At 36.7% G+C, this 23,198-nt stretch overlaps 9 protein-coding genes across 15 annotated transcripts; 4 read left to right on the top strand and 5 right to left on the bottom strand.

Moving 5' to 3' along the window:
* LOC18013419 lies at window positions 1-1,999 on the bottom strand. 3 transcript variants are annotated; one of them, XM_024151419.1, is made up of 6 exons: window positions 1,772-1,999; window positions 1,157-1,202; window positions 927-1,050; window positions 751-815; window positions 556-656; window positions 1-340 (listed from the first exon to the last, which is right to left on the bottom strand). In XM_024151419.1, the coding sequence occupies exons 1-6, from the start codon at window positions 1,883-1,885 to the stop codon at window positions 305-307; spliced, it is 486 nt and encodes a 161-aa protein (XP_024007187.1). In that variant the 5' UTR covers window positions 1,886-1,999; the 3' UTR covers window positions 1-304. The 3 variants fall into 3 exon arrangements, with proteins under 3 accessions (XP_024007187.1, XP_006394275.1, XP_024007188.1); XM_006394213.2 differs by having other exon boundaries at window positions 62-340; window positions 556-659; XM_024151420.1 differs by having other exon boundaries at window positions 62-340; window positions 556-659; window positions 927-1,047; window positions 1,772-1,997.
* A 560-nt stretch (window positions 2,000-2,559) lies between these two features.
* Window positions 2,560-3,998, bottom strand: LOC18013418 (nuclear transcription factor Y subunit C-4). Its single transcript, XM_006394212.2, has 2 exons — window positions 3,192-3,998; window positions 2,560-2,813 (listed from the first exon to the last, which is right to left on the bottom strand). The coding sequence occupies exon 1, from the start codon at window positions 3,931-3,933 to the stop codon at window positions 3,193-3,195; it is 741 nt and encodes a 246-aa protein (XP_006394274.1). The 5' UTR covers window positions 3,934-3,998; the 3' UTR covers window positions 2,560-2,813; window position 3,192.
* Window positions 3,999-4,107: 109 nt separating this feature from the next.
* On the top strand, window positions 4,108-5,852 carry LOC18012753 (mediator of RNA polymerase II transcription subunit 30). 2 transcript variants are annotated; one of them, XM_024151280.1, is made up of 3 exons: window positions 4,108-4,527; window positions 4,812-4,904; window positions 5,723-5,852. In XM_024151280.1, the coding sequence occupies exons 1-3, from the start codon at window positions 4,123-4,125 to the stop codon at window positions 5,750-5,752; spliced, it is 528 nt and encodes a 175-aa protein (XP_024007048.1). In that variant the 5' UTR covers window positions 4,108-4,122; the 3' UTR covers window positions 5,753-5,852. The 2 variants fall into 2 exon arrangements, with proteins under 2 accessions (XP_024007048.1, XP_006394273.2); XM_006394211.2 differs by lacking the exon at window positions 5,723-5,852 and adding an exon at window positions 5,308-5,603.
* Window positions 5,555-9,213, bottom strand: LOC18013274 (CBS domain-containing protein CBSCBSPB1). Of its 4 annotated transcripts, none has more exons than XM_024151278.1 (15): window positions 8,941-9,213; window positions 8,607-8,751; window positions 8,279-8,453; window positions 8,070-8,202; window positions 7,811-7,981; window positions 7,629-7,707; window positions 7,404-7,517; window positions 7,219-7,285; window positions 6,937-7,042; window positions 6,789-6,847; window positions 6,566-6,675; window positions 6,349-6,464; window positions 6,180-6,265; window positions 5,999-6,088; window positions 5,555-5,893 (listed from the first exon to the last, which is right to left on the bottom strand). In XM_024151278.1, the coding sequence occupies exons 2-15, from the start codon at window positions 8,744-8,746 to the stop codon at window positions 5,702-5,704; spliced, it is 1,638 nt and encodes a 545-aa protein (XP_024007046.1). In that variant the 5' UTR covers window positions 8,747-8,751; window positions 8,941-9,213; the 3' UTR covers window positions 5,555-5,701. The 4 variants fall into 4 exon arrangements, with proteins under 4 accessions (XP_024007046.1, XP_006394272.1, XP_024007047.1 ...); XM_006394210.2 differs by having other exon boundaries at window positions 8,279-8,450; XM_024151279.1 differs by having other exon boundaries at window positions 8,607-8,748; window positions 8,941-9,207.
* An 867-nt stretch (window positions 9,214-10,080) lies between these two features.
* On the top strand, window positions 10,081-10,616 carry LOC18013273. Its single transcript, XM_006394208.2, has one exon. The coding sequence runs from the start codon at window positions 10,166-10,168 to the stop codon at window positions 10,373-10,375; it is 210 nt and encodes a 69-aa protein (XP_006394270.1). The 5' UTR covers window positions 10,081-10,165; the 3' UTR covers window positions 10,376-10,616.
* A 197-nt stretch (window positions 10,617-10,813) lies between these two features.
* LOC18013272 (gamma carbonic anhydrase-like 1, mitochondrial) lies at window positions 10,814-12,732 on the top strand. Its single transcript, XM_006394207.2, has 2 exons — window positions 10,814-11,275; window positions 12,106-12,732. Exons 1-2 carry the CDS (start codon window positions 10,894-10,896, stop codon window positions 12,480-12,482), a joined length of 759 nt encoding a protein of 252 aa, XP_006394269.1. The 5' UTR covers window positions 10,814-10,893; the 3' UTR covers window positions 12,483-12,732.
* A 2,424-nt stretch (window positions 12,733-15,156) lies between these two features.
* On the top strand, window positions 15,157-15,519 carry LOC18013187. Its single transcript, XM_006394205.1, has one exon. The coding sequence runs from the start codon at window positions 15,157-15,159 to the stop codon at window positions 15,517-15,519; it is 363 nt and encodes a 120-aa protein (XP_006394267.1).
* A 469-nt stretch (window positions 15,520-15,988) lies between these two features.
* On the bottom strand, window positions 15,989-18,949 carry LOC18012469 (F-box/LRR-repeat protein At5g63520). The gene is made up of 10 exons (XM_006394204.2): window positions 18,709-18,949; window positions 18,277-18,381; window positions 18,074-18,166; window positions 17,882-17,977; window positions 17,567-17,668; window positions 17,432-17,471; window positions 17,075-17,230; window positions 16,732-16,916; window positions 16,541-16,665; window positions 15,989-16,458 (listed from the first exon to the last, which is right to left on the bottom strand). The coding sequence occupies exons 1-10, from the start codon at window positions 18,919-18,921 to the stop codon at window positions 16,059-16,061; spliced, it is 1,515 nt and encodes a 504-aa protein (XP_006394266.1). The 5' UTR covers window positions 18,922-18,949; the 3' UTR covers window positions 15,989-16,058.
* A 317-nt stretch (window positions 18,950-19,266) lies between these two features.
* Window positions 19,267-22,106, bottom strand: LOC18012468 (F-box/LRR-repeat protein At5g63520). Its single transcript, XM_024151651.1, has 10 exons — window positions 21,933-22,106; window positions 21,656-21,763; window positions 21,468-21,560; window positions 21,246-21,371; window positions 20,929-21,036; window positions 20,744-20,783; window positions 20,491-20,640; window positions 20,212-20,384; window positions 20,007-20,110; window positions 19,267-19,880 (listed from the first exon to the last, which is right to left on the bottom strand). Exons 1-10 carry the CDS (start codon window positions 22,104-22,106, stop codon window positions 19,442-19,444), a joined length of 1,515 nt encoding a protein of 504 aa, XP_024007419.1. The 3' UTR covers window positions 19,267-19,441.
* Between the last annotated feature and the right edge of the window lie 1,092 nt (window positions 22,107-23,198).

Genomic DNA, 23,198 nt, shown 5'->3' with positions numbered 1-23,198 from the left:
CTTTAACAGATTTGTTTTTTTTACTACGACTGTGGTTTGGATCGGTTCAGAGATCAAAAGATGAAATCCATGTAAACTCGATCTAAAACCCCTTACACATGATGAGTTTACATATTACAAATGTCGCTAAATCTTTAATGAAAAACCAGTTTCATAATTTAGTACACCCTAATGCCTGATAACCAGTTCCCCAGAAGAGATCAAAAGAACAACAATAAGTTTCTTCACCTTCTTGCCTATCCGAAAACCTCTAAAGATACATATATTCACCTGAGCGTTTTCTCAATCTTGGATTTCTCTATCTTCAATTGGCATTCTTCAGACGCGCAATGAGCTCATCCTGCGACACCAGTCAAAGTTTCTTAACCGATCAGCGAAACAAGATAAACAAACCGGAAGCAACATCATATAGTGTAAGACAAGTCCGGGCAAGCAATCGAACTCAATCAAGTAGTTTTTTTTTCAAGATATTATTGTGAATACAAGATTGAGGTGCTTAAAAAGAGTTGTAATGAAGATTTCAAATAGAGAACAAAGGCACATGTTTTGACTCGCCTTTCTTCCTTTCGTCGGAAGGCCTCTCTCCTTGAGAAGGGCACGGAGCTTTTCGACAGTCAAAGACTGAAAGTCTCTTTCCCCTGAGCGGCTGCTCGATCCTTCTGTACAGAAGAACACATGGGTTTAAGTCCATGGAACCAGTGAATTTCTTGAAAAATTAAATCAGGAAGGGTCGTAGTATAAAGAGCTAACCTTGTCTAGATACATTAGCAGCTCTTTTAGCTGAGCTTCTGTCGTCCAGAGCCCTATTCGCAGCCCTACGATTTGTGGACAAAGCGTTGAAAACATTAGGAGGAATCAGACAGGTCAGTTGATAAGGTTAGCCACGCGAGAGAGCCAAGAACTAATGGAGAAGATGTGGTTATTACCTCTTTTTAGGACCATCTTCCGCACTTCCTTTGGCGTCTTTGGAATTCGAGTCGCCTTTTAGCTTCTTTAGCAAGAGAGATCTGATTAGAATATTTTGCTGGTTTGTTTTGATTTCTTGACCTTCTGGATAAATGACCAGTAGCGAGTTAGGATCTTTCATTGGTCATACAGTTAAAAGAGAGCAAAGACTCTAAAAAAAAAGAAATGGAGTTTAAAGAAAAGAAAATACCCGGGGGAGATGTGTCATGTTCACAAATGTAGACCCGCAAGCTTCCCTGCAATCTTAGAGAAAAGAAAGTTACTATATGTATATGATTTCAAGATTGAAACTCGAAGCTACTGCTACACTTATATAGCAAATAACTTCACGGAGAAAAACATTCACTAGCCAAAAGACCAAAGTCATCAGTTTCATATAGTTATCATCACACAATTCGATTACAGATCCAAGCATATATATATTTCCATAGGACTCACAAAATCCAAGCAAAAGCAGAAGTCACTTATAAATGAAATCAAACTGACATAAAGACTTTCATTACACAGCCCCAAAAAGAAGCGCATAAAGTGTGAAACCTAAACCCAATTCACAAATATAACCAATCAGACAAGACTCATCTGATTAAATTCTACAGAAATCAAGCATTCAACGATCAGGACCTGCAATCGATTGGGAAATATCAGTTTTCAGCAGCATCCGAGTAGTCGCTACGACTGATAGGTTATCCATTTCGAACAAATAAAGCCAATCACTTTCTAAAGCCCCAAAATTTTCAAACGAAGGAACCCAAAATAGGCCTTAAAAATTACAGACAACAAAAGGCGCTAATGTCTGCAAAATTACCGGATTTGAAGAGACGACGGTTGAAGACAAGAAACCGCGAGACGGAAGGTCGGAAAGGAATTTGGAAGCAGACTGATCAGAAGAATCAGAAGACCGAGAAGATGAGGCCTCCATTGCCAAACCACTGATAAACCTTAACCAAGGAAGACGAAGCGTAAGAGAGGAGAGGAGAAAAGAGAATAGAGGAGATCGCTAAGGCACATAGACATAGAAACCGAGCGATTGCGTTTCTACTTTATAGGAAGAAGATATGGGCCTCTGTTGGGCCGTATGTATGATATTAAGCTCTAAACTAAATTGAGGAAAACATATAAAATTAGGTTCATATCTTATTATCTCGTAACAATTATATTTCTTATGTGTGTGTATAAAACCAATCAAATTCCAAACATGTTCTATTTTATTTCATTTCCATGCGTGCCCAACCCTTGATTGCAATTTCGCAGTAATAATGTAGCTCATATGATTAGCGATTCCAAAACTGCCATCTTATATTTCTACCCCTAAAACATGAAATGTACGATCTAACCCCCACAGAGTTCACTACCAAACAGAAGCAGTAAATCGGTAGAAACGTAAGGAGTTGAGCACAATATACAAGCTACGCCTAAATCAAATCCATGCATACAAGCTTTTAAATATATATAATCCAATGATCAACATATGTTTACAAGCTCTACAACTTCTCATCTTTGTTCCTTAAAACAACCCTAGATGAACTCTATATCCTCGTAAGTGTTCTATTCATTACCAAGAAACAAGAGTAGGAAAATAAAAACTAAGCATAGATTAGAATCTGCACATTTAGATTATATAGTTAAAGCAAGTCTGCAGTTTTGCTGCAATAACTTATAAGTTAACAGGACGAATGAAAGAGTGCTTTTTTTGTTTTGTTTGTTGTCTCTCTTCTCTCGAGTAAGTCATAAAATCACAAACAGGCATAAGAATCAGACACATGCAAAATTCAAGGCAGGGTTGATGATGAATCTCAGCTTCTGGTTTCAAGACAGAGGCAGCATCTGAAAATCCTTCCAAAGCTCAACTGCCGAACATGGTACAAAAGTTTGAAACAGGTTAGTCAATGAAATATGGAAATCCATGATTGTAACAATTTGTTTATGAAGCGGAAGAAATGAGCCGAGTTTATTTATAAAAGAAAGTCTATACAGTAACTGAGAGACAATGGAGAGACTAAACATTAGTATTATTAGCATATTTGATGTCAATGTGATTGGGTTTATGAACAGCTCTTGAAGTTGTCTAATGACACAGATGGCAAATCCAAACAGCAAAATCCTCTAGAAATTAGGATTTAGACTCAAGCAAGCTCATGATCAATCCTAAAACTTTAGATGATCGATTTAAACAAGGTACATTGCAGTAAATTCGAATTGGGAGGTACAAATTTTCGTGAATTTACCTTATCCTTGGTTATCGAGATTTCCATGGCCGCTACTTCCTCCGCTTCCGTAAGACACATCATCTCCGGCGGCTGAATTCTGCCAAACGCTCTGCCATGCCTGAGATGGAGGCTGAGCATAAACTCCGGTAGGATCCATCGCCGGCCTTCCGATCATCATCCCTCCAGGAACCGCCGGCTGACCCATCGGCGGATAATAATAAGGAACGCCGCTCGCGGCGGGAGTCACCATACCTCCGAGAGCCGCCTCTTCCTCCTCCTTGATCTCTTCCCTAGGAACGATATCAACGAGGAAATCGAAGATATCGGTTCTAGTAATCGCGGCGGCGATATCGTTTTTCTGAAGCGTACGGCGTTTATTCTCTTCGGCGTGAAGCCAAGATCTGATGGTAAGCTCGAGGATGAAAAGCTCACAGGCTTTGGCGAAGAGGATCGGTGCTTCCGCGGAGATCATACGAACATCCTCATCGGCTTTCATGATTTTTTTGATCCGAGCGAGAGGAAGCTGATGGTTTTTGAAATCGTTCACCTGCTCGATCTCTTGTCGCTGGTAGGTCCAGAACATTTGGAGCTGTTGCAGCTGTTGCTGGAGGAGGTGGTGGTAAGACGCTCCTCCTCCTCCGCCGACTATCGCCGTGGATCCAGATGGAGGAGGAGGGATTACGGCGGCGGCGGAGCCCGAAGGCGGAGGAGGATAGACGGAGGCAGGTGGTGGTTGCTGGTTGTTGTTGTTGTTGTCCATTGGATCTACGCGTTGTGATTGGATCAAAGAGCCTTACAAAGTTTTGTCAAATGGTTTGGAGAAAATAGTGGATAAGGTGGATAGCGATGTAGCTGATTATTATTATTTTATTTTTTTCTTTATTAGCCTTTTTTTTTTTTTATTACAGCTTGATAAAAACGACGCCGTATTAAAAGTGTTTTCACTGTGATGGAGAAGAAAGCTGTCTCTCCTAGTATTGCGATTGCATCGAAGATGACGACGACACAGGAGCTTGCGATGGAAGGGGAAAGACATTTGGAAGAGACTATCGAAGCGGCTTATCAGATAATTTCCGCCATGAACGATGAGCTCTGCAATCCTTCCTTGTGGTCTACATCAGCCACCGCGAGTTCCACCGCTCAGACGACGACGACGACGACAGGTTCCAACGGAGCTGCTCTCGTTTCCGCTGATGCGGCTGCGATTGATGGAGCACCGCATCAGTCGGAATCCGGTGCTGGTGGAAGCGGCGGAGGAAGCGGAAATAGCGCTCTCGATGAGGCTAGTCTTCGCTATAAGAACTCCGTGACTTCTCTTCGTGCTGTTCTTGCTGCAATTCCAAATTCGCTGAAGGTAATTATGTTACTAACTATTTGAGAAGACTTTTCTTCTGAGGTTTGTTTCTGGACTGAGGAAGTTTGAATTTCTAGGGCTTCTTGAGATGTTAGAGCACTATATCCTCGAATCAATAAAGTAACAAGTTTTAGACATTGATCCAAGCGAAGCTCTAGTTGCAAATATTGAGCAAGATTTGACCTATTACTTGTTGAATATCTCTTGTTTTACACTTATTTGAGCTAATTTCAAATCAGAGCTTTTGATTATTTTCTAATTTTGATCTTGTTCATCTGTTACAGACAAAAGCATTTGAAACGGAAAATGGATTCGGAACTCCTGAAAGTGAAGAAGAAATCGAAAAGTTGGAAGAGCAAGCTTTAAGTCTCAGAAAGGTAAGATTTTTGCAAAGATTTTTGCAATCTCTACATCTTTTTTGTTTGATAGTTCATCTTTCTATCAGAATGGAGCTATATTGCTTCGATTTTTAGTACTCTCGATTTCTATAGATTCCAACGTGAATTAGCACTGCATACTCTTAAGGCTTTAAATCTCACCAACATTCAAAGATTGAGTACTTAAGGCTTTAAAACTCACTTCAATTCAAAGATTGAGTAGGTATAAGAAAATATGATTCACATTTTGTAGTGAATCAAACTCACAAACATTCAAAGATTAAGTAGGAAAAGAAAATATGATTCTCATTTTTTACTGTAAGTGCTGTAACATTTCCTTCCTTAGGCGGTTCTAGAACCATGAAAATAAAATGACTAAAGCATTGAACGTTCTTGAATACAGGAGATTGCTAAGAGGAATGTTCACGTCAAAGAGCTTATCGACAAATTTCGAGAACTTATAGCTGATATCTCTACATGGCAAAGCCCTTGTTCTGTTTGAGTGCCTCAGTTGATGTGATGTATTAGTTTTAGATATTTTCTTGTTTTGATATCGAGACAAGACTCTTAGATAGTTCTTGAATGCCTCAGTTGATGTGATGTATTGTTGTTTTGATGTCGAGACAAGACTCTTAGATATTCACATTTTGTAGTGAACCATTAATATCTAAAAGATGACATTGTATATAAATTTTTTCAGACAAAACCTTCAAAATCAGTGTCTGTTTTCCATTGCATGGCACTTTTTTGTTTGAATTGATCTGTAAGAGAACTCAATTGTGTATATTTTTGAGTGGTCAATGTCCGAATTTTTTCAGATAAGCCATAAAACCAAGACCAGCTACTAATGCTGCACCAGCCGCAACTCCACTGTATGCAGCAGCCCAAGCGTCTTTCTCTACATATTCCAATGCTTCTGCTGATCCTGCTGCTCTTCTTCTCCTTCTTCCTTTGCCTTCTCTTGAATCATCCAAATGTAATCTCAGACTCTGCAATTTATAATGATCCAATCAATTTAAGATAGCAAAAATTTCGTAAAGGTCATAAAATTTTAACGTTGGTTCTTAATGTTCCTTCATTTATATATACTTTACCTTCCAGCCAATTGATTTTGCATGGTCTATGGCTGCTTGAAGGTCACTATCTGAAGCCAACAACACTTTATCATGGTCTTCATCTTCATACTGCAGATTATAACCATCACTCTAAACATTTTCAGGGGTGACGAAAAAAGAATTGCATCATTACCTTTCGCGAAAAAAATTATTTACGTACCAAAATTTGGGGTAAGTTGTCTGGATCGATATCATTCCCTACTCTCTGAAGGATCGCGGTTATCACTTCTGTCAAACTACGAGTGTCTGCAATTTAAGAACCAATCCACGTGAGTACACACACAAGATTGAAAGTGTTTGCTTGGGCAAAGACAAAGCTATTTGCTCACCGCTTATGAATCTGTGCATTCTGTGCTTCTTGTCTTCGATCTTGAAAGAAAATGTATTTGCAAAAGGGAAAGATTTCCCTGTTTCAGCTTCAGAAGCAACTTTCAAGGAGCTCTCACTGGAAAAAAAATTGTTTCCCATGTTACCAACAAAGTCAGCAAACCAAAGCTTAATTCAAAAAGAATACGTTTAGCGGTTTAAGCGAGTCAGGGTAATGACCTTCTCGTGTCCTCGTCTTCCTCATTAGGAGACAATGCCATTGCTGAATCCCAAAACTTTTGCATCATTGTATTTGTCGCCTCATTTCCTATTCCCGCAGTAGTTCCAGCCTGATCACATCGAAAATAAGCACACAATCGAAAACACGTCTCTAGAAAAAATAGAACCATGTATTTGTTGTAATCAAACACAATTTACGGAATTTTCAAGAAATGGAACTTACTGTAGCAACAGCAGCATGAGTAACGTGGATTACATCGACAACTGCAACTACATCTCCGTCTGCAATCAGAAACCCTTTCATTACTTACATACGTCTGCATTTTCAATTATCATAAGACTTATAATCTAATAGGTAACAGAAGTTTCACCTTTGTCCGTAACAGGAAGGTGTAAGAATTTTCCCTCGTGCATGATGTGAAGAGCTTCAACGATTGGTGTGTCAACTGTCGTGGATTCTGGATTCTGAGTCATAACCTATGCATCAACGAATAAGAACTATTTATCAAACTCAAGAAAATGTAAGGGAATCTAAGACTTGAAAGTTTGATCCGAAGCTTAGAACTAGACAATTTGAATAATCCAAGACTCTGTAAAGGAGACTAATCTTTTAATCCTCTAGACCTAAGGGACAAAAAATCTTTTAATGCTACCTGCTCCACTGTAGTCTCAGATGGAGGAAGATTTTCAGCCACAACCCGCATCAGTATATCCTTGGAACTAGATAAACGAAAAACAAAACTCTTAGAAGTCAGTGATAACTATTCACAAGGAATACAAACGAGTTCAGTCAGCACATAATCTAGTAGACAAGTTAGTTCAGAAAAGAGAAACTCACGTAAATATCCCTCGAAGCTTGTCCTCAATCATCACGACTGCACAGCTTGATTGAATTTCAACCATTTTCTTTGCTACAGTCAACACTGTATCGGTTGGTGAGACTTTCAAAACCCTGAACAAACATCAGTGTTAACTTAAAATAACGCAACTGATGGGCAGGGGGGAAAAAAAGTCACTCAAGATTGTAATATGAATTTAATTAGAAAAACAAGAGATTACCTACTTTGTATCATCTGGTATAATCGTTGATAAAGAAGGTCTAAACATCCGGTCTCGTAGCGTTTCGATGAAAGTGTTGGGAACTACATGAAAAAAAATAAACATACTCGACATTTAAAACCCCAATAAAACAAGAGACCAAGAGAAAATGAGATTCGAGCAGGAAAGATTCAGTTCCTCGCCCACCTGAAGTGTTTGTTCCCCAACTTTTTTCAACACCTTCAACAGCAGCAGCTATTGCCTTACCTTTTTCAGCTGCCCTCTCCATACGAGCAATCGCATCATACAGACACTTCGCTATATCCAATAAAGCAATAACTTCGCCATTTTCAACAACAGGCAGATGTCTGAATTTTCCTGTAGGTATATAGCCTCATTAAGGATCCATACGCAAGGATTAGAACAAAAAAATCAGGTTTCTCTAACTTAAAGCAAACACACAAACCTAGGACCATCTTTTGGAGGGCTTCAACAGCAAGCGTTTCTGAAAGAACGAACGTCGGGTTCCTAGTCATAACCTTGGATACAGGTGTTTCCTCGACATTAACTTCTTGTGAGATCACTCTTGTTGCTATGTCCTGAAAACCCATAAAGATGATGAAGTGATAGTGTTTTAACATTTTAAACATGCTTGGCGCAGTCATGGTGGCATACCTTGTCTGTAAGAATCCCACAAAGCATTTCGTTAGAGTCAGTTAACAACAAGGCATCAACTCTACGAGAAGCCATCCTTTTACAAGCTTCATATATAGTTGTTGTTGCTGGTACTGTAAGGGCTTTCGATAGCCTTAAACGTTTAACAGTTCGCTCGCCTCCTGTCAAACCCCTGCTTCAAATCCCAAATGATGATCAAAAGTTAAACCAAATCACAATAGGGGAAGAGATAAAAACTAGAACCAACATTACAAAGCTAATACATGTAGAAGAAATCTGAGGAGCTAAACGTTCTCGATTAATGCATTGAGACCAAGAAGGGACTTACAAAGGGGAACGAGAAACAGTAAAAGATCTCCGGCCAGTGTCGAGACCTCGTTCGCCGATTTCCATGGATTTCTTTTTTCCGTGCAATGACGAAGTCGTAACAGATAAGCTCCGTCTCGATGACCCGCCTTGGCTAGCCATTTCTACTGTATGATTTAGAAGAAATCAAACCCTTGGAAATCGTCAACGCTTACGAAAATCGATTTGATTAGATGTTTAGCAAATTAAGGAAAGCTTTCAGGAATCGTAACTAATCAAGCAAGCGTAAAAGAACAAAATACTTTTAGAATCATAAAAAGAAAAAAGACAAACTCGTGAAATCAAAGCTATTTTACCAGCTGAATTCGTCGTGTCAACAAACGGATTACGGGGTTGAAAAATCAAAAACTGAAGCTGAAGAAGTTGGGATTAGTTCCGTCGCAAATGCTCTTTCTCAATTGTTCGTGAGAAGGATAACGGCAAGAGAGAAACGACGATTTTACCGAGATTCTCCCGGGAAAGTGATGGAAAATGAAAGAAATTAGAAAGAAATATGTTGTGATTTTCTGAAAAACGTTTTTTCTTTTCTTCCCCCAATCGGATTCTTTGATTCCGATGCTTTTGCAACTGGGCGATCTCTCCCTTTTTATTTTGGGCAATATATTGATTTCTTATGTCTGAAAATTTCCAACTTTACCCTCGAGATTTGAGAACTAATGACGAGTGAATCAGAGATTTGTTGCCAATTTCACAAAGGGTTTTATCGTCATTACCTATTTATGGTCATTACACACGAGTTGATACATTCTGGATTTTTTTTTTTTTTTTGATTTGTCTTTACTCATTCTTTCTTTTAGCAATTGGGATTTGTCTCCGACAGGAAATTAACAACCGCTTTTTTCCTTCAAAAAGATTATTTAATTAGGAGATTAATATCTATGATCTATCTAGATAAACTTGTAGACGGAGAAAAATGAAATTAAAACTATGAGTTTTGTTTCATTTAAAATAATTAATTAGTGTATTTGTCGATCCGTCGTTATGAAATTTTTGTGAACGAGGAAAAAAAACTATGTACACTAAAAATGATTAAATCTAGAGTAATTCATATATAAGGAAGTTTGTTTTTTTCTTGTTCGAGAATCAATGGAAATGTTTAAGTTCTTGTATTTATAGAATGCGATCAGTCGATCACTATATTTATTTGAATCAATAATCGGTTTGGATTAATTTGACAGTAGTTTTGTGATTTTATTTTCTCGAGGCGAGCTGGGCCGGAAATTCAAAGCCCGCGTTAGAAACGAATTGTGTTATAAAAAACCGGTTCGAACGCAACACGCCAACACCACACCACAGTATGACGTCCTTCGAAATATTTTTTCTTTTCCCCAAAAATAATTGTAAAAAGTATATCCACGTGGAATCCAACAGTTGGTTGATTCACCACACCATTTGCTTTCACATCACACGAGAAGCTTCGTCTCCAACAGAACAAACCAAAAACTCCAGCTCCCTCCCCACTCTCTCTCTCTCTCCAATTTTCGTTAAAGTTTCGTTTTCTCTCTCTCTAGAACGAGAAGTATGGCGGATTGGGGTCCGGTTTTGATCGCCGTGATCCTCTTCGTAGTTCTATCGCCGGGACTTCTCTTCCAGATTCCCGCGGGAGGCCGAGTAGTTGAATTCGGGAATATGCAGACAAGCGGCGCATCGATTCTAGTTCACGCCATCATCTTCTTTGGTCTCATCACTATCTTCACCATCGCCATTAACGTCCACATCTATTCCGGTTAAGTCAAGTCAAGTACTTCTGGTTTAAGAGAAACCTTTTCTTCTCCGGTTCTGTCTCAATTTTTATCAAATTCGAGTGTAAGATCTGGATTCGTTTGTAAACATTTTTGGATTTGTGAATATAATCAAAATTTCATATGATAAAAAATCCACTTTTGTTTTGGATCTGGTATCAAGTTGTGAAGATTGTTTGGTATCTGGTTTAATTTGGTTCCTTGTTCATAAGCATCTCTCCAAAAATTTATGGGAAGTTTTTTTTTTAAAATGTTACTTGATAAATTACATTCATGATTCAACTAAAAAAGATTTGTGAGAAAAGGATTTTGTCATAAAGATGAAGACCACCAACCATAATGATTGAGGATGTATCAAACGACGTCGGATTAGTCATTATTGGGTTTATAGAAAACAGGCCCATTAAGTCCAATATGTGTCATTTTCAGTTTCAGCTGAATCTCTCGACGACCTCTCTCTCTCTTTTTCCTCTTCGCAAATCCTTGAAGAATCAAAAATCCATAGCAATGGCGACTTCAGTAGCTCGATTTTCTCGGAGAGGAGTAGCTTCTAACCTGATCCGTCGTTTCTTCGCTGCGGAAGCGGCGGTGGCGACGAGGACGGAGGTGCCGAAGCCGAAATTGACGGTGTCGCCGTCACCGGATCGTGTGAAGTGGGACTACAGGGGACAGAGACAGATCATTCCTCTGGGACAGTGGCTTCCGAAGGTAGCCGTTGATGCCTACGTGGCACCAAACGTTGTGTTGGCCGGCCAGGTCACAGTCTGGGACGGCTCGTCCGTCTGGAACGGTGCTGTTTTGCGCGGCGATCTCAACAAAATCACCGTCGGATTCTGCTCGAATGTACAGGAACGGTGTGTTGTTCATGCCGCGTGGTCTTCACCAACAGGTTATTGTTCCCTCCATTTCGGGGAATCTTTGGTCTGATTATCCAATTTCTGGGATTCTCGCTGGTATGAAATCAAGATATAATGTTAATGGAGGTTTAGGGGATTTCATCGTTCATTTTCTACTATCGAAAGCTTACTAAAGAGTCAAAAACTTATGAGAACTCTGACACATGATTAAACTGGTTCTATAGTGTGCTCCTGAGTACAGATTTTTTTGCTTCAAGAATTTTTAATAATGGTGATTAGTGCTACAGGATCAAGAAACTTACAGAGTTGAATAGATTAGCACGTTATATACTACCACACACAAATCATTCATCATTGTGTAGCATTAGGAAGTTTCCTAGCAGAGGTTCGGGAACAATGTCTCAGTAAGGGTTTTTGGGCGTTTGAGAGAATTCTCCAGGGAATTGGTTTTCTGTTTACTCATGACTCTGGAAGTGGGATTCTATGATGATTTAGCTGTATCACATGGATATGAGCTTGTTTTTGCCACAAGGTTGAGGCAAGGGTCCGTGTCAAAGTTTTAAATAGAGCAGCCTCTGATCGCTGAAGGGAGGCCATTATGATTTGATCACGCTCTGGATTTTGAGATTGTATTTGGACATAAACACACTAAGTTATTGTTTAACATAAAAGCAGTATCTATTAGTCATGTTTCTGGTCACATTGACAAAACTTTCAATCTATCTTTCAAGGCGAAAACAGATCTTGGTTTTGTTTTGCATATCATACTTCATTTTTACTCTTTTCTTCTCTGTAGCTCTGGCTTTTGAGATGATGAAATCAAATTTTGATTATAGGGTTACTGCCTACTTTGAATTTTCAGGATTACCAGCAGACACATTGATCGACAGGTACGTGACAGTGGGTGCATACAGTCTTCTGAGATCATGTACGATTGAGCCAGAGTGCATCATCGGGCAACACTCAATACTAATGGAAGGTTCGCTGGTCGAGACTCGCTCAATTCTCGAAGCTGGTTCAGTTGTGCCACCAGGAAGAAGGATCCCATCAGGTGAACTATGGGGAGGAAACCCAGCAAGATTCATAAGAACCCTAACCAACGAAGAAACTTTAGAGATCCCAAAACTCGCTGTAGCCATCAACCATTTAAGCGGAGATTACTTCTCGGAGTTCCTGCCTTACTCCACTGTCTACTTAGAGGTAGAGAAGTTTAAGAAGTCCCTTGGAATCACCGTTTAGAGGGCTTCGTTTTTCCGGTTTAGTGTGATATCTATCGTATGAGGTCTCTCTGCATATTGCAATAAGTAGCTGAAGAACATCAAAACAAGTCCGGCTCTCTTTTTTTTTTTATTATTCAAATGTTTGTTTTCTCATTTTTCAGTTTCATTGTAAAATTCCATTTTAAACTGATTTTGGCTGGATAATGTCTGAATGATAATGGCGACTACTTCTGTTTTGTTGCCTGTGGGCAACGAAAGATTTGCTGAAATACATAAGTTCTAAAACATATCAAGAAACCAAATGATTTTTCGTAATTTGGGTTGGATCATGGAAAGGAATATTGTGAAGAAACATAATTACTTGAAACGTTTTACTATCCCTTGGACAGAATGAGAAACTTTGGTCACACAAATATTATGCAGTAGAAATTACACTAAGTGATGGGGAAGTTTCTGAAGTTACAGAATATAGTCAATACTCAATATATAGATTACATTGGACGTAACATTTATTGATCAATTGCATTTGTTATCGTATCTACCATACCAACCTGGACTCGTTCCAATAATTTGAACCATATTTGGAACCAACTCAATAAAACAGGCAAAACTCTTTGCCGAGTTAATCTGTAATCAATCACAAAGAGACCAAACTGATGTAAAAAAAAACAACATTAAGTGGGTCAAAAGACCAATCTAACTTTCACATAATTACCTCTCCGTTAACAAAAACACGCTTCGCATTAGTCATTTCAACTTATTGTAATTACGTTAATCCTAAACGTGAGTTACATTTTGAAAACATATAACTTAATATTGCTCTGTAACTCTTCAATTTATTTTAAAAAGTTTTGTTTTCTAATCCTATAAATTCTAAGTTTCTTCCAATATCCAAAACCATCCAAGCATCTAAAAGTGTAAACCAAACAAAGAAAAAGGTTAAAAGATTAATAAGAAAAAGCCCTAAGAAAAATGGGAAGCAAGGCTTTTGTCTCAATGATCTTAGTTGTATCCCTTTGTGCTGCCATTTTTGTCGCTCAAGGAGAAGCTCAAGTCCAACCGCCACCAACAATTCCAGGGCTTTTTCCACCCGGTTTACCTGTTGATTTGGTAAAATGTTGGTCCTCTCTTTTTAGCGTCGAAGGATGTGTGCTCGAAATATCCAAATCAATTTTCTCTGGCAAGTTTGAAAATGTTGAAGCTGCATGTTGCAAAGTGTTCTCAACCTTAGACGCAAATTGTTGGCCTCAAATGTTTCCATTGAACCCTTTCTTCCCACCTCTCCTCAAGGACAACTGTGCTCGGATCGTTCCCAAGTCACCCGCACACAAGTGAAAAAAAGTCATCTTATAATTCTAATTTGCTTTTGCCTCATATCTACATAGTGAGCTCAATATAGTCAAATGTCTCAATATTCATTCAAATGTTGTCTTTATTAAATTTCGTGGACTTCTTAGTTACAAAATTCATTAATGATTAATAAGATCCGATAAAGTTTTTTTTTTTTTTATCCCCCTCTTTCGTTTCTTAACGTTTAACATATTTGAAAGAACAAAATTTTCATTTACAACAAAAATTTGTTTTCTAAATTTCATGGAAGATCGGCCTAATTTACGAATTTTACACAACACTTAGGTCGTTCATACAAATTATATATCCCTACATTTAACGATATTCCCACAAATGCTCAGGGGTATGCGTAAACGGTGGTAAAATGCATCAGCAAAAATCTTTTTAATGTACCTAAATTAGAAGAAAATTATCCTAGATGAAAGTACGAGTGTAGAGGAAGGGATTACAATATACGAAGTAAAAGAAAACTGCCCTAACACATATGATGGAATAAGAAGAAGTGTATTGAGATTTGAGATGATGCAACTCTAGAGTCTAGATGTGTAAGTCATGTGTTTCTTGTGGAGGAAGTTATTTTCTTCGGCCCATTGTTCCGTCTTTAGCCGAGACACATCTGAATCTAAACCGATGCAAAAAAATTGATCTAAAATGGAGAGTTTCGGTTATTTATTGAAAGCCATTCCAGTTTTTTTTTAAAATACATGTTATTACAAAGATAATTCTGATCTAAAAGCCAAACTGTGCGACACTAAATATAATCCAGTCTCTGTAATCATTATACCGAAACTAAACCTCATCGAAAACTTAATTAACAATCCTTAAGTGGAATAGAGCTGGAAATTAACTTTAAACTAGAGATTGAATTAGCGTAACCAATGTTAATGTAACTGATGGGGAGGTTTATGAAGTTAGACAACATACTGCATACATCTTTGTTTTTGATTTAACTCAATGGACTATATTCACTATATTGTGGACGTTGTGATAGTATCCAACATACCAACTTGGACCGGCGCGGTCAAGCTACCTCAGCCGGATATGGAACCAAATTGCTGAACCTGGATTTTTTTTTTTTTTGTATACTAATTACGTCTCCCGTTTCAAAACTTAAACAAAAATACGTTTCACAATAGTCAAAACAACTTCATGTAAGAATTAACACATGGGTTACAATGTGGAACACATTTATTTTGACACGTTACTCTTAGATTGAATTTAATAACATCTTGTTTCAAGATCCTATAAATGCTAAGTTTCCTTCTTATATCACAAACCATCCAAGCAATTAGAGTCAACACCAAAACAAACAAAAAAAGAAAAAGGAACGTTTAGTAAGAAAGATGGAAAGCAAAGCTGTTGTCTCAATGTTCTTAACTGTATCTTTATGTGCTGCCATTTTTGTCACTCAAGGAGTAGCTCAAACGCAAACGCCACCGACGATTCCTGGAATTTTTCCTCCCGGTTTACCTGTCGATCTGGTGAAATGTTGGTCGTCTCTATTTAACGTGGAAGGATGTGTGCTCGAAATCTCCAAATCGATCTTCTCTGGAAAATTTGAAAATGTAGAAGCCGCATGTTGCAAGGCATTTTCGGCCTTAGACGCAAACTGTTGGCCACAAATGTTTCCTTTGAATCCATTCTTTCCTCCTCTCCTCAAGGAAAACTGTGCTCGCATCGCCCCCAACTCCCCGGCACACAATTGAAAGCAAGAATGATTGTTAATCTCTACACTCATATAGTTAACTCGTTAGCTTCGAATTAAATAAGTTTTAATGTTAATTTTTGCTGGCGAAGCGTGAGGTCATATCTTTAGAGAGCTCTCTATGTAATAGGTTTTTCTCAATAAAGTGAAATTTCTAGCAATATCTATTCGAAATAACTCTTCTTTATAACTGTTATGAATGTGTGAGTAGTCTAAACCAAGTGATCGTGGTTACATGCGAAAACAAAACAAAACAAAAAGATGGAAACCATTGAGAACTTTTTATCCAATCAAAGAGTTTGTTTTCAAGAATTTCTTACAATTGGATTCCTAGATCACCATCGAAGCATAGTGAATGATTGGTCACAACCAATGATGCAAGTGAATTAACAAAAGAAGTAAACTGATAAATCAAATGTCCTCCAGGCAGTAAACATTGCGACTGTTCGACTATGCTAGACAATAATTTGTCTTAAAATAAAAATTAGATTAACTTCTTGTTCTCTAAAAAACATTAAACAAACAAACACTTTATTAGCATTAAGAAAAAGTAAACGAGACCATAAGATACACCGAACTAACAAGGTGAAGACATCTCCGGTTGCTAGTTTCTTCCTTTTCCTCTCCCTCCTCGACGAATAAGCTTCGTCCGATTTCGCCGTCACAGAATATACCGCCAAAAGGTAACTCCGGGAAATTCTCCAAAAACGGTGAGCTTTCCGCGTTTGGACGACCAAAGAAGGAGTCGCCACGCTCTCTGCTTGCGAATACAAAACCTCCAACGAGTTCCTGTTTATTCGGTTTAGACTTTAGAGTTTTAAGCTGAGAAGAAACAGCATTTAGTGATGCTTCAGCCACTTTAAGATCAGGGGAATAAACTTGGAAATAGTCGCCCGTTTTGATTCCGGCACCACTGACTGAGAGATACTGTTCGTCGGCTCTGAATAAACCAAAAACAAACAAAGCTTAAATGGGTCATAGGGAACTGATTCATGTAATGAGAAATTGTGAATCATCATTACCCAGTAATTTGATGAAATACAAGTGAGGCCATGATCTTTGGCTTCTTCTCCAAACCAACAGAGTACTTTCTTCGTTTTACTACTCCGATAATGTATGGATCAAGCTCCGAGATATTGTTTCCTAACTGAATTTCAAATCACTTTAGTAACACAATCTTCAGAATAGATAAAGAATGGTTTCAGATGCGTACCAAATTCTCTATGTCATCTAGAATTTGTTCGCCATTTCGAACCTCTGCTTCTCCTCTTCTTTTTGCAGTCAGAAGTGTACAAGGCCATATAGGGAGACTAATGGCATTAGCCACCTTGTACCTCAGATCAATCGATGACATTCCTCTTGATATTGCCGTGTGAAACTGAATTCTTCCAGCCTCTGCTTCATTTAGGTCATCAAATTGAGAAACACTTGTGTACGTAAACCACAACTATGAAAGAAAAATGTGGTGATATTTAAACAAACAAAGTAAAGATCAAGTGTGTCTCTTGATGTAGCATTAGCTTTTAGTAGATGATATTAAAACCGCAAACACTTACGAATGGGTTTATGTCTATCTCTTGCAAATATTAGACCTGCGAGAACTTTGCTATTGTCTTTGTACAACTCAACATTTCTTGATTCTTTAGCACGTTTATGTAAAAACTCGCCCTTCTGATCACCCACGATAATAGTTTCTGCGGGCATTACATAATCTGCGATGCAAACATATTACATTACACATTGCAACAAAAGAATGAAATGTTTCAATAGATCAATAGATAATCATCTTCTTTGTGCTGTGGAGCTCAATCTCAATTGAGTAATTCCTGATGATGAATTTCTTTACTCTTAATCAAGTAAGCTTGTCACAAAGTAATTATTCGAAAAAATGTATCATAAGGCAGTACACATACCCAATTTTCGAATGATAGGTTCGGTGGCATGAGTATCCTCCTACAAATCCACCAATGCAGCATAGTAAACATTATTATAGGGCTGAATACAATCCACAAATATAGCAAAACTGGTAGCCAAAAAGTATAGTTCACCCCAAAGAGTATAAGACAGGCTGGTGCAGCATGGTCTGAAACCACAGACACAAAATTTCTGATATCCATCACAAATTTGTCTCCAATTGTCGCCTCAGATTCCTGATATCAAAAATACCACTCTATTAATAAAGAAAAGGATTATGATACATGGATAGTCCACTAAACAAGATGTTCACTTGAATTGTAGTTTTTATTCTCTGTGTAACTATGACTTCGTTTCTTTACTTCTTGTAAGCAAACGAAGCAAATTCAAGGAAGACAAGAAGAAAAAAAAATCATAAAGTTCAGGACATTCATTCTGTGAAATATTACCCCAATTGCTTGAGTTACAGGAATAACGTCGACTTTCATTCCTGGCAAGTAGCCAATCGTCAACAGTATAGCAAAACTTGTATCGCCTTGTTTGACCTGTAAACATGATAAGGTGAAAATATGCCAAAAGTTTAGAACAAAAAACAAAACAAAAAAATCAATCACTTCTTGTGGACAAGAAAAAAATCAAACCTCTCCAGCCTTATCATTGCACACTTCTTTTCCCAAGATTCCAGCAACTAGAGAGACAATAATAGGAACCCTTGATCCCACTCTTTTTGTTATCTACAACATGTGAGTTATGAACAACATTAGAAACCAATGAAACGAACTTAAAAAATAGACCTTTAAATATTTTAATTTTGAAAGATGTGGAAAGGAAAGAAGAACCATACCAGTCTCAATATTCCATCCATGTTCCCACATGTAATGTTTGCGATCACAAATTCTGGTCGAATTGGCTCAGACAAAATCTTATCAAGTACTTCTTCTCCACCTCTCTGTTTATCAAAGTAAAATTTGTGTCATCTTTCGGGAAAGAAGACTTACAATACATCAGAAGCGAACATCAACGCACTTTATCCCTCACAATCCTCTTCTATTCCTTTTTATCATTTCCTTTTTCCTTAGCTATGGCAGCTCTAAAACCACCTTTATCACAATCTCTGCTTATCTATTAAATAATTGCTCTCACATATGTTTTACACTTGCAACATTTCCAATAAGCTTGAGAAGAGCTCTAAGATTGACTCTAAGTGCCATGAAGATGAAGAGAAGAACTTATGGTTTCTCAGCTTCCATGATTTCTGGGAAGGAAAATAACTTACAAGTTGATCAGGATTTCTAGAAAAGGCAGAAGTCATTTTGGGGCGAGACAGGATGCGATTGCAGACGATGTTCCAGGATCGGTTCACACAGGAAGCGAAAGCAAACGATTTCGCTGGCAACCTCGAGAGAATTTTATGGAGAAGGTCTTCGTTCATGGAGGCGATGAACACCATATCAGCCATGTCTTTCTTCTTCGATTCCTCGTTTGGCATCTCCTTCTTCTTCTTCTTCGTCTAAGATATTTCCGCCATGGGATGAAAAATTTTGCTGTTTTATTTTGGCGAGTTTATTTGGGCTTTTTGTTTTTTTGAAAAAAACTTTATATTGGGCTTTCAAAAAAACAATTGGGCTTTCAAAAAGCACGCCCAGTATCTTAAAACGAGTATCTTTTAATTTTTGAATCAGTCGAAGTATATATGTGTATTATTCTCTTGCCTATTTTTGGATTAATTGCATAATTTTCACGATTTCGGCTTCCATTTTTTTATATCCAGGTTTAGATTATAGTTTTTGATTCAGATGAAGAACAGAAAGAAATCGACATCACTAGTAAACGCATACCATACATATAAAGTTCTACTTAAGCTAAAATATCTTTAGCAAAAGCAAATTATTTTAGCAAACCATACAACTACATAAGACGAAATATTCATGATACTTAAGCTAAAAATATTTTTAGCAAAAGTAAATTATTTAAGCAAACCATACAACTTATATAAGAAGATGAAACATTCATGATGTCTTATAAGACATGAGTAGATGCACGGTGTTAAAGGCTTGCATATTAAACCTATTCTCTTGGCTCGGCCATTCCTCGTCTTCCAAAACGGGAGAACGTCCAATAGGTTCAAAGCAAAACGTTCCTCCAAATGGTACTTGAGGAAAGTTCTTTAAAAACGGCATGCAATCCGTCATGGAATTTCCAAAATACTTCTCTCCACGGTTCGAGCTACCAAACAAGATCCCTCCAAACACTTTCTCTCTGTTGGCTTGGTTAGCTGAGATTAACTGGCCCAATACTTGACGAGGCGGCGGTTCGGCCAGAGAATTAAACCGGTTGTAAACATTGGTGCTCGAACCCTTTGCAGTTTCCATATCCGAGTGATAAAACATACAAGCATCGCCTGGATTTATACCCGTTCCCGCCACTATAAACATGTTTTGTCGTGTCCTGTTGTTTATATAATATGGTCATAGTTAATTAACCACAAACAAAAAAAAGAAAAAAATCATTTCTATCAGTAAAAACATCTAAATTTACTGAATCGTATGAATATGATGCATATAATTAATATACCCGACAACTTCATGAAACGATGTATATTTTATGGACGGTCCTCCCTCTTGCGGTACGATTTCTTTTATAACACCGACATATAGAAAATAACAATTATCTTCAATCTGCAATATACGATCGTATATCCCATTTAGTAGATTTTATATAGACACTTGCATAAGTTTTTTTTTTTTTTTTTTTTAACAAGAGAACGTAGAGATATTACCAATGCATGAAGAGATGTAAGGAGATTAGAAGCATCAAGAGGGAGTTGTTCGTCTTGTGTTCTAGCGATTAGCCATGAAGATTTGTCCTCGTACTCTAAAACGTCGAGTATCTCTAATTTTGGACCAATTGGGATTATCCCACTTGAAATTCCCACGTGAAATTTGATTTCGACTGCATCACACACATTCTCCAATCAACATATATAGTTTTAAGTTTGTACCCTTTTTTCGAATTTAAATTCTCAGCCAATAACCTTTGTGTGGTAGGATATGTGTACCTTCATTGTTTTGGTTATCTCTCGCGAAAACAAGTGCCACCGCGTCTAGAGTGTATAGATTGGTATCGACATTTAATATTGCAGCATTGGTACAAACGAAAAAATTGTGCACATCACCGATCATAATGGTTTCTCTTGATATTTTTGTATCTACGAAAAAATGAAGAAAAGATTAAATAACGGATTACAAATATGCTTGTTATGTATTATATTTATGTTGCTGATAGGATTATATGTAAATCAATATGCTCACCAATTTCGGCGAGGATAGGTTTGACATTCCTACAATGATCCTAATAAAAATAAAACTACAAAAGTTAGTTTTTTTGTGACAACAGGTTAGTTCCAAATTAATCATGGAAAAATAATTCGAATGGATAGTTAGGGGTTTGGTTAAAACGTATAATCGAAAAAGAGTTTAAAATAAAAAAACCTCACCCCAAATAGCGTTATACCAATCGGATCCCGGTTTGCATCTCCGGAGACCGAAGCCGTAAAATCTCTTACGTCCGAAATAAATTTGTCGACCATTGTCACTTGTGGTTCCTATTGATTGACACAAATAATTCAACATTCAAAGTAAAATAAGTAAATAAGTCTGGTTTTAAATATATCCGATATAAACTCAATCATGTTTTTTTTTATTGATTGACATAAATAATTCAACATTCAAAATAAAGTAAGTAAATAAGTCTGGTTTTAAATATATCCGATATAAACTCAATCATGTTTTTTTTTTAATAAAAAAAACGTACCGATTTGGTACGTAGCATAGGAAAGACATTGAGTTTCAAACCCGGAACAAACCCAATAACCAATGTGATTCCTCGGTACATGTCATCACCTGTATTCGGTGCATCACCTTCATATTCCCAATTCACCTATCAAAATAAATTAACAAAATTTTATTGAGGATTCAATTTAGTTATATATGTTTATAGTCATACAAAAATAAGAATGTTTTGATTTTAATTTACCTCTTCAAGTTCATTAGTAGTCGAATCTACACCGATGATTCCAAGAGCAGCACTCGTAATTAGAAGGGTGTTTGCACCGATTTTGCTTGTAATCTGAATATTAGTTGTATAAGCCAACACTAAAAGCTAATCGATATTTTCTCTTTTGTAACAGTTAAAGGATTAATTGTACATTGATAACTAATTACCCGGTTATGCATCTCTTCGATGGGAAATTGTAAACCGACAAAGGCAATTGCAAAATGTGGCCGAATTGGTTTAGATAAGGCCATTTCAAGGGCTTCATCCACGGCGATCTATGCAAAGCGTTTATAATGTTACAACCTCTAATAATGAAATGAATATTCACACATTATTGATGTAATAGTTATGATTTCTTTTACTTATCCGGTAAAATCTTGATAATATATTTGAATATCAGTGTGGGAGCATTGATTATAAATACAATATATTTATTTTTCTTACTTCAGGAGATTCGGCAACAGAAAGACCGGAAGCAAGACGCGGCCGCGAAAGAATAAGATCGGAAACCCTATTCCAAACATGGTTAACACAAGCGGCAGCTGCAAACGATTTAGCCGGCAATCTTGATATAATATTACCTAAGATATCATCGGATACAACGAAAAAAGTACTCATAACTAAAAAATAATTTTACGATTTAGTCAAGAGTATCAACTGATTTATAGGCGTATCAGAATAGTTTAAATTGACAAAAATTTTAAATTTTATTTTACTAGCCACAAAAAGTGAAATATCTATTTTTAATAATATCATGTGTGCCATTATTTACTTTTACTGCAAGAATAATCCTCCCATTATGCAATTTATAAAACAATTAGTTAAATTATGAAAAAAAAATAATTACCTATTTTAAAATTTACTAACATGATACATATGACTAGGAAATTTGGTTTATAAGTTTTCAATAAGAAAATAATCTATACCTAAAGAATATTCAATGAGAAAATATTCCAACACATTTTTATTAATTTATATTTGAATAGAAGAAGATTTTGGTTGATTTTAAGTGAGATCTACAAACATTAAGTGCATGATTATTTAGAGTATTAAAACATACACCATGTAGACAGCTAAGAATAAATTTACAGCCTTATATTGATGTAAATCAATTTCAAACATAGTAGGAAATCTTAAAGTAAAAATAAATTATAAGCAAAAAAAATGTTATTTTAAGTATGCTGTAATATGCTAAATAAATTTTCAAATTTTCCACAATTTATCTTCCATTTTAGAAAATAACTTATAATTTTTTTTTTAAAGTATTTATATATTGTGAAAGAAATGATATATTTACTACTAACTAAACTTATATAACGCTATAACCACACTAAAAAGGTATTTAAAATTATAGCTTTTTATTTACAAATAGATTTGGTTTTTGTTTTCTTTTTTAAACAACTAAACTTACAAGGTATAGAATCTATGTTTACGATGCTAACTTGTGTTTTAGTAACTAATGCAATTACTCACATTTTGGATCTCTCTATGCCGTTTAGTCTAATGTTCTTTTTTATTACTTTGATTTTTTTTTAAAAAAATTATAATATTTTTATGAAAAAAAATTTTTGATAAAAAGTTATATTCATTTTTCAAAATAAAAGAGTGTATTTACAGTTTTTTAACAAAAATACTTAAAATTTTAATTAAAAGAACCAAAGGAAAATAACGACAGACTTTATTAACAAAAAAGGTCAAAATCTTACTGGC

Source organism: Eutrema salsugineum, unplaced genomic scaffold (assembly GCF_000478725.1).
Source record: "Eutrema salsugineum unplaced genomic scaffold, Eutsalg1_0 scaffold_6, whole genome shotgun sequence".
Classification (NCBI taxonomy): Eukaryota; Viridiplantae; Streptophyta; class Magnoliopsida; order Brassicales; family Brassicaceae; genus Eutrema; species Eutrema salsugineum.
This window is presented reverse-complemented; position numbering and strand designations above follow the sequence as displayed.